This window comes from Chaetura pelagica, unplaced genomic scaffold (genome assembly GCF_000747805.2).
Source record: "Chaetura pelagica isolate M959 unplaced genomic scaffold, ChaPel_1.0 scaffold90, whole genome shotgun sequence".
Lineage (NCBI taxonomy): Eukaryota > Metazoa > Chordata > Aves > Apodiformes > Apodidae > Chaetura > Chaetura pelagica.
The window spans coordinates 14,345,337-14,355,441 of record NW_009953496.1 but is presented as its reverse complement, the minus strand read 5'-3'; the positions used below and the strand labels follow the sequence as shown (position 1 = coordinate 14,355,441).

General features: G+C 39.6%; 1 protein-coding gene across 1 annotated transcript; it reads right to left on the bottom strand.

Annotated features, from left to right (window-relative positions):
* Positions 1–7,565: 7,565 nt before the first annotated feature.
* On the bottom strand, positions 7,566–8,806 carry CLN8 (ceroid-lipofuscinosis, neuronal 8 (epilepsy, progressive with mental retardation)). The gene is given in 4 exon segments (XM_009999176.1): positions 7,566–7,880; positions 8,264–8,353; positions 8,355–8,404; positions 8,407–8,806. Coding segments are annotated over 4 exon segments (855 nt in total).
* Between the last annotated feature and the right edge of the window lie 1,299 nt (positions 8,807–10,105).

Below are 10,105 nucleotides of genomic sequence, written 5' to 3'. Positions count from 1 at the left end.
GGCGACGCGGGGCTCTGCGGTGGGACGGGCGAGGAGCGGAGGAGTGTCGGTCTCTGCACTCCTTCCTCCTTCCATACCTCCCTTGCTTCAGTGTGGGTACTTCCCACAGGCTGCAGTCCTTCAGGATAAACCTGTTCCTCTGTGGGCTCCCACAAGGTCTGGAGGGGAATCTCTGCTCCAGTGCCTGCAGCAGCTCCTCCCACCCTCCTCTCACCTCTGTGCCTGCAGAGTTAATTCTCTTTTTTCCTTACTCCTTATGTTGCCTGTGCCATGTGTTCACCCCTTCTTAAATACATTTCCCCAAAGCACCACCACCTTGGCTGGGAGGCTCAGCAGTGCCCTGTTGCTCAGTTGGATGCAGCTGGAACCAACTGCATCACACACAGGGCAGCCCAGGCCTCTCCTCAGACACCCCCCTGCAACCCTCTGAGTACTCACACACAGTACAGTAATATGCACGAGTTATGTCTATAACACAAAATTCCTACTTTTGGTTATTTCACTGTGCTCTGATGGCTCAGCTTCGTTCTGAAGCTGAGGAAGGGAAAAACACGAATGAATTCACTGTCATGGGAGGACCATGAAGCACTAAGTTCATGTAACTATAAAACATAAATGTCACCTTTGGCTGAAGCAGAGCTATTTCCAGTGGTATAAATGAAGGACTAGTGTAATACAGGGTACTGGGAAGATTGTGAAATACGATGTACAACTCTAAGCTGCCAACATTTAAGCAAGTGGAATCCAAGTGGGAAAAGTGGCAAATAAAAAGTGCTAGGATGGCTAGGAAAATTAAAGAGCAGATTGTTTCATACTAATGAATATGCAAAAGACCCTCCAGGGGTAAATAATATTTGTGTAAGATAAAAAGGCAGTGATAATATAAGAATGAATTACTACGAATTAGAACAAACTGTAGGCTCCTTCAGCCTTAGGCAATGCATTGCTTGGGAACTTTGATGTCCTAAAAATGGTCATCAAACTTAGCCTCAACCAGTGTCTAAGTCATATTTCAAACAATATGTTGCTGAGGAGAAAAGAAATGTAGATTCTCTGATGCTTTTAAGCCTTCATATTCAATGTTCAACTGCAACTGGTCAGCACTGTACAGACTTAACAACCAGTCTCAGCTACCTCATCCCAAGCCTTCTAATTTTTTTTTCATATTAATTTCCTATGACTCCTAAGCAAGACTACTACTGTTTTCCAGGAAGCACTTTCTTCCTGTAAGTATGATCCACAAGACAAGATGAACAGGTCTAGGGAGGCTCTCCCACACGCTCTGCCCTTGTGAGACCACACCTGGAATATTATTTGCAGTTTTCGGCCTACCCTAGGTGATCCTGCTTTGGCAGGGGGTGTGGATAATATGATCTCTAGAGGTCCCTTCCAACTGCTAACGTTCTATGATTCCATGATCAAGACCTTATTAGATTCTCCAAGTCAATTCAACACAAACCACTTCTCTGTACTTTTGTAGTTTCCTTGCATGGCTTTGGTTTTTCAAGGTAACTTAGTTATTACCTTAATTTATTGTTAAAATTGTTAAAATATTGTTAAAAGGTCCTGACAGAAGAACTGCAGAAAAGCAGGAAGTCAGTCCTCTGCCTTCTGTGAAATTAGTTTTCATTTATATTCCTCCTCCCAACTCGGTGCAAGCCTCATGCTTAAACTTCAGTGAGCACAGCTTTGGTGACAGAATACAATGTTCATAAGGCAAAGCACTTTTGGCAGAAGTATCACAGCAGAAGAGGGAAGTTGCAGACTTCTGTAACAATGGGAACATAGAAGTCAGGTAAAGCGACTACCTGGAGCTGCTACAATGAACTCTCAGTACTAAAACAAGGTACATCCTCACAAGTCTTTACAGCACATGTTAGAGAACATAGTGGTGAAAGCAGTGCCAGTTTATACAGGACTCTAACATGTAGGCATTAAATGGAGCAGATGCAGCTATAAAAATAATAATCATATGAGAAAATAAGTATTTCAGACCAGAAGTAACGTATCCTTTATCTGATAAAGCTAGTATTAAATTTCCACTCTCTCAGTTCAGGTCACATCTTGAAGGACTCAAAAGCGACCCTAGCTGACTCATCAGACTATACAAGCACACAAAGTCAGACAGCAGCCAGCAATGACACAGCCTATATCCTTGCTTTCTTCTTTGTGAATATGAGAGCAGGCCCCACTCCTTTCCTTTCAAGCTAGGCCTGTCTACCACCTTTAACACAGCTATGTCCTTGCACGTTTGCTACTTCATTATCTTTGCCATTCCACCTCAGCACCGTTTTACTCACAGGAAACAGGAAAGCACAATGTGCAAGTACTCTTGTTTCTGCTCAGTAACTATCACTAGGAGAACACACTCAACAGTCGATTAGATCCAGAGTATGTCTCTTCCAACACTGAAAACCCATCTGGGGGCTGACAACTACAGCAACAGAGTTTACTAAATTAATGACAGCCAGTTACTTTTTTGTTCCAAATTATAAGCTTAAGATAGCAGTGCTGTGACTCACAATCAAAAGACTGTAATTGCTGAATAACATCGTAAGTGTGCTCTAATATTTTCCTGGGAATATGGCAAGAACTAAGTAAAATGTATTTACTTATTAACTGAAAACATCTGAATAACAAAATATTAAATGTTTAAATTCCTTTTAGATTTTTTTTTAAGGGCTTTATTAATCCCATAGTATTATGTATTGTTCTTCTCATCCCAGTCTGTACCCACACACATTCCACAGTTAGTGAAGCTTTACACGTAAATGTCATTTTTCTGCTTCAATTAATCTCATGGACTTGAATGCAGAGGCAGCCGGCAAAATTATGCCAGCCAGTTGCTTACACTGTGCATTTTTGTAAGAACACTTACAACACCAGTAATGGTATTATTTTCAATGCTAAAAAGCATCAGAAATTAGTTCCTGCAAAGCACCATGCGAGTTACACATGCTTAGTGCTTATAATTTTATTTTCTTATTTAGTAATGAGACAAAGTTGTTGCAGGTCGTTTCTTTAAAATTTAAGGTGGTGCACACTGAACCATAGAGTGTCATCTGGTAGCAAATGAAGTGTCTTCACAGTTACAGACAAATACAAATACAGACAAATGCAAAAATACTGCTTTTTTTTTCTTAATACACTTACCTATATGGCACAGCTTCTAGCATTTTAGTCATGTAACTATACATGCTCATATTAGTAGTATGTTACATGTTGGAGAAGAGACACTAGTTTACAAACTTTTATAGCTATTTCCATGAATGTGACATTACCTTTGACGAGTTTAACAGAATATTTCAAAATAAACAAGTAATCCTTTTAGTGCACACCCGGAAAAAATTGTTCAAGCTACAAACAGCAAGTAAAAAACAATAGGCATTATCTTCATCATTAAATGAAAGTCACAGCAGACAGTTATTCAATAGAATACTTTTATTTATGTACACAGAGTAAAGATGCTGTACCATTCAACAAACGTTACAGTGCAAGAGCAGACTTGAATTTGTATAACACTTCTAAATTCACTTTAAGTGGGACTCTCCCTGAGTTTAAGAAAGGTGTCTTATTGCTGTACATGACAGCAATATATGAGTGTTATCAGAAAAAAACGCAAAAAAACCTGTAAGATTTGAACATGGGTATTTAATGGAAGAAGGGCCCACCAGTACATGCTGAAAACTGCAAGATAAAGGCATCACTGAAGTAATTCAACTGCTGCAAGATCATGACAAGTACTGCAAGCAAATTTTCTAGAAAAATTGGTGGGCAAGAAGGGTAACAATGAAAATTTCTGGAAAAAATGTAAGGCAGGACATAAGTGGAGAGAAATGCAAACTGTGATTTAGGAATGTTGTACAAAGATGGCAAGAACCAGATGCCTGGCTAGGGTGTCTTAGATCTTGACATTTTTCTTTTAAAAAAAATAAAACAAAACTCAAAACAAATGAAAAATCCCTTACCAAACATCCCCACATCCATCATGGCTCATTGGTTTGGTTTTTGTTTTGTTTAATTAAAAAAGCTTCAGCCAGAAAGGTGACAAAAAAAGCACTCCTTGGATAAGCTGGTCCAACAAGAAAGCAGGATGAAGTCTCTTAACAGTCACCTAGGCAGACAAAATATTACCCAAAAACATATTATGCAAGAGCCTCCAAAATCATGGCAGCAGCACACCCTGTGACATGATCAAGACCCTACTGAAAATGACTGAATTTTTCTATACTGGATTGCAGATGAGGCCTTATAAAACAGGCCCAATAGCACTGGGATTAATTTCACATTAACAAAATCTATAAACAAATGATGACTAGTCTACCTTTGTGTTGAAAAGAAGTACTTAGTTTTAAGAATAATTAGACACCAAAATCCTCATTTAGAGAACTTTTTTTGTATTGTTTCAGAGCAATGAGACAGTCATCCACAATCATAAGCCAGAACATCCTCTTGAAGGCAGCAGCCAAAGGGCAGTAAAGACACTCAAGTAATAAAAAAGAGGCTCTGTCTAACAGAACTAGTAATTTCAACTCTTGGTCATGAAGATGAAGAATCTTTTTTTATCCTGTTACATTTCTAGCTGGCTTGTAAAATGCCTTCACTCCTCAAGTCAACAGAAATAAAATCAGTGCACAGCTCTCTTGTTCTAGCAAGCCTAGCAGTGTTTAGGTTAATACGTGATCTTAGCTATCATTAATTATATAGGTAAGACATGGAAAAGGCTTTTGAGATATGCCATACCAATCTTCGTGTGAAAAAATTGACACCAAGATGCATATTAAAAAGATTGCCTTATTATGATAAAAAATACTTTTAATAAGATTCAAAATCCACTTAACATGACAGAAATTAGTAATACAGAAAAGCTTTATAAGCCTGGTGTCACTACTATAACCATCAACTTGTCTGCTTGGACCACATCTACAAGCTTTTTTAACTCCCAAATACACTGGTAACCCCAACTCTCTGTACTTCTTTATTTAACATATAAAAACTTTACCACCTTTACCCAGACACTGTAGGAATTAACACACTTGGCCCAAACTTATTTTTCTTCTGATGATTCTGGGTTTTGTTAGGACTCTTCAGAATTCTGTTGCTGAGATTTTTATAATTATTACCTTATTTTATTGAATCCAAACCTTTTAGATGCATAGAGCACACCATTATTTTGGTATCTGGTGACTTAAGTCTCTACCTTCCCACCTGCAACTCCTGCAAGGGAAGTTTCAATTCTGCAAGCTACGCATTTGGATCACATTTTTGGGTTCTGTTCGTGAAGAATTCATCCCTCTATTTTTTTTTCTATAGTACTTTTAACATTTCTCTCACACACAATCCCATAGGAGAGGTATGCAATTCCCAGTTTTAGTAACTCTTTTTTACCTATAGGATGGCATCCAGACAGGCCACACTGCCAAAACACTGCAAACTCAGTAAGGCCTGCTTAGAAATTAGAAGGTAGCACAAAATTTAGATATATTTTTTTTTCCTATGGAGTATCAGCAGGACAATAATAGGGTTGCTGCATAAAATTACTATGAACCTCTCAGCCTAGTTTTGAACAGGCAATTTCAAGCACTTACCACTTCATCATTATCAACAAGATCTGTCTATACATTTGTGACCTAACAGAACAATGTTTCCTCTCCCTTAGAGAGCAGTTGTTCAACTCTGCACACACAGAGTTAAGAAACACAGCAACCTGACCACTATCTTCCTCCCTTTACTCAGAACAAAATGACGTACATTCTCACTAAAAATTAATGGAGTTGTTTACACCAAAGAGTGCTTCCCTTACACATTTAGAACAGTATGATCTAATACAGTTCAGTACAGAAAGCTTCTAACACATGCCTTGACCTAAAATTCTTCATAGCTTAGGCTTACTCAGTCTTTTCACTTTGGAAAATAAATCTGTATAGCGGCCACATCACACTATTCGACAGTTGCAGCCGACGAGTTTTTCATCTAATTACTACAGAGCACCAAAACTAATTAGTATCTTTGTCGCTCTCCTGCCACTAGGCGTCACTCTCTTCTGTCCTGATCTTCATAGCTTCATCTGCTGTCCAACATTACACCCAGAAACCATTAGACTAATGCTACTATTGGAAAAACATCCACCACAATTTGCCAAGTCTCTATCAAAAAAGCAACCTATTCCTTAGGTCAAGGAAAGATTGAGTGATGTGGCAGATAAAGTGCAAAGGATAGTTAGCATCACTTTGTATGTTCTTCAAAGTAAAATAAAAATACTGTAAAAACAGCTGAACTCCTGAAGGAGATGATTTGGCCTTTTCTCCACAGGAGTCACCTCAGATTCTGAAACTAAGAGAACTTCCAAAAACAAGAGGATAACAGAAGCATTAGTGGAACTAACTGCATGACCACTCATGTGAGACCTAAAAAGAAAATAATTTTATCCATCAACCAGCAAACTTTTCAAGGATGAAAGAGAGTCAAACTGTTCTATTGTTGTCTCTTGTATTTTATTAAGTCCAGAAGGGACCGCTATGATAACCCAGCTAGACCAACAGTATAACAAATGCCTGCATCCCTTCATGCATTTTTGTGGTGGATATGAACACCTTCCATACAGAAGGCAACTACAACTCACTTTGACAGTGAACACTCGATCATCTTCCTCAAGCACACTTTAAAGAAAAAGCAAAACAAACAAACAAAACAACCAAAAAACCCCCCAAAAAAAAAAACCACAACAAACTAACAAAACAAACAAAAACAACAACAACAACAAAATAAACAACAAAACATTACACACAGTAAAGAGTAGACTGTAATGTCTCCATAGGAAAGTAGAGCTGGCTGTTCCTCATCAAGAGCTGACCTGAATTTCATGCATGGTTTATAAGTTGTCTCTTTCAGGTGCTTATATCTTACTATTGCTCAAAATATTCTTTGAAAAGTAATTGTGGCCACTTCTCCAGTTGGTGAAAGTCAGCAAAGTTCCCCCTTGTCACTATGAGAAGTTGAAGAGTTGGAGCTCTATATTTTACCTTTATCAATCTCTCTGAGATGTTACAAAAAGCAGGGAGTGTACACAACCCCCCCCCCCAAAACACAGACATGACTGTATTCTACCACTGACCAATTCAGCCACTTGGAATGATTTAATGGCACCCTAGGTTTCCATGCATACCTAACCTGGGTCATAATTGATCTTAATAAACAACTTCCAGTATCAGTATCTCTGGTATATGTGAAATAGGATTCAGGTTAAACTTGATTCACACTGAGCTTAACAGACAAATTAACTGTAAAGCGTCTTTGAAGCATTAGGACAAATGATAGTTTTAGACAGCATGTCATTACTAAATAATGAAATACTGTCCAACCTGACCAAATCATTGGTCCAATTCATAACTAAGAGGCTGAAGATCTTATGTGTATGTATGAAATACAAACAATACTTTTAAATACTTCTGATACATAGTGATGCTCTATCAATGAGCTTCTTGCAAAAGCTGCTACTTCATGGGCAAATAATTATTTTGCATTGTATTGTTCTGCTACCCTACTAGGAAACAGCCATTTCTGTGCTAAATCCTCTTCTTTTCATGTGTTTCACCATTTAATTTTCCATTTTCCGTTGCTTTATTTTCAAAGTTCCAATCAGTTGGACTGAGGAGTTGTTGAGTCTTTTTGTATGTCCAGTATGGGTTAAGTATTAGTGTGACAGCAAATAATCCCGAGAATAAAACCATAAAATGAAGAAGCCCCAGATTTTCCATCACAGAATTCCAATTGAAAATACACACCCACCACATGTGGTAAGTAAGAATCATGCGGCAGTGAAACAGGTGGATCATCACCCACTGGTTTGCCTTCCAGAAAAAGGTATTAGCGTAGCCAGCCTAGAAAAACAAGAACAAAAAGTACACAAAAGTGAGACTGTTACTTCAAGATAAGGCACTGAGGAATCCGCAGAACTAATGCAAATAACCAGCTTTCACATTTACATACTCTCAGGCATTTTTTTCCATCTAGATCTATGCTACTCCCCCATGCATACAGCTTCCCAAGCTCACAATGAATCTAAACCATCTCACTATCCACACACACAGAGTGTAACATAGAAATATCATCAGGACAAAAGCAGTTATCAGAGTAACAGGAAAAGCAGTTAGAAAGCAGTTTTGCTGAAAAGCTATCTGGACAAACCATACAGATTACCTATAGACAAGCAAGATGCATGGAAACTGTTACAAACATAGTATGAAAATCATCACATTCTTACCTTTAGAAGCATCCAGGAAATGCACGTTGAGGGAGTACTCATCTCCAGCAACATTCCCATCAAAGGCAGATAATGTCCAGATTTCACGTTAATTACCAGGCCAGCCAAGCCACCAAAAGCAAGCAAGTGGTGAACTACCAAGAACACATCAAATGTTCTAAAAATAATGTTGGACATGTGAACAGCTACATTTTCAAGCAAGAAAAATCCAGCAGCTATTAAACAGTTACACCAACTCCATTTTTGCTGTGAGTACACTTTGTCAGCATAAAAAACAGGATCTATGAGCAAAGCCCATAAGCCAGCAACACAACTCTGAAGTCCAAACACACCACGTGTGACCGCCATGTTCCAAAACACCTTCTCCTTTCCATACAAGGAACGGTAACTGCTACTTATCCATGAAGACAACCAGTGAGACAGAAGAAATACTCCCAAGTAGATAAAAAAACCAGCAGCTAAAAACATCAAACGAACTTCCCATAAGAGATAGTCCCAGTCAAAAATGGTCCCAAACACTGGATCATCACTTGTAGGATTCATTTCTTCTTTTTTACAGAGCAAAGCCTTGCAAGGGGCTTGACACTTCTCACCCGCACTATAGTCTCCTTCACGCCTACTCAGCCTATGCTATTATGCAAACCACAAACCATGAACTTTCCTTCTCCATCTGGAAAAAGAAGAAAAAAAATTAAGAGAATTTTTAAGTCTTATGTATACGTAGCTTCCAAACCACAGATAATCCACTTCCACTGCAGTTATGACTTTGGTCCTGTTCCCATTAGGTGCAGTCATCCCAAAGACAGGCAGACAAAAAACACTAAAGCAGTGTGTTTAAGATTAACATTTGGCCTGCAAAATCTGTGCTAGTACAAAGTAACGCACTGAAACAAAAGCTGAAGAGGGCAGAGTAAGAAGGCAAGAAAGAGGAAGAAAAAATACAAGAAGCAAACACTGTTTTCTTACATATGAAACTTGTATTTCAACAGCAGTGTGATGTTATTCTCCTACTCCCTTGCTTTTCCATCACTGATTTTCCACCACTTCCTATAGCTTTGGGTGCAATTCACTACCTCAAATACAGTTCTGGAGATGAAACTACAAAAAACTTATCCTGTAAGCAGGACCACTTCCACAGGAAAAGGCTGTAAGGTTAGTATCGAAAAACAAAGAGTTTGCCATCAGTTTCTGAACACTTTCCAACAGAAAACATATGTCAAAAAACCCAAAAGACTATGGAATGCAGACAAGCAACATTAATATGTGTTATTAAAAACATTAGTGTCATTAACCGAACAGCCCAGCTGTAAGTGCCTCAAGTTAGCTGAAACTTCCTGAAACACACAGTAGTTCAAAAGCAAAGATTTGTGGGGAGGGAAGAGCCAAATAGTATTGAAATACTTAGATACCAGCTCATTTTAAGGCCAGTATAGACAGTATCAGCATGACCACTAGGCCCACCGCAGCCTTCAAATGCCCAGAACCACAGTGCGCTCGGGAGTCGGGTGGGAGCTACATGAAAATCCCACAACGACCACCGAGTAGAGCCCCTGGTGAGATGCTCCCTCCTTGCTTCACCACGCAGCAAATGCCCCCACGACAACAAAGATCCTGCAGGGCCGTGCTCATCCTGGCCTTTGCTCTCAGGTGCCCCCATCCAAGCGGGAAGGGGCCGGGGGGCCCAGCAGCCCGTCCCAGGGCCCTACCCCTGCCCACAGCCCGCACCCGACCGGACGGCCTGGCAGGTGGGGTCCCAGCGATACTCCCCCTCTACCTCCCGCAGGAGAAACGGGGTAAAACACACTAACCCGATAGCAGGAACAGGCCCTGACCAGCGCGACC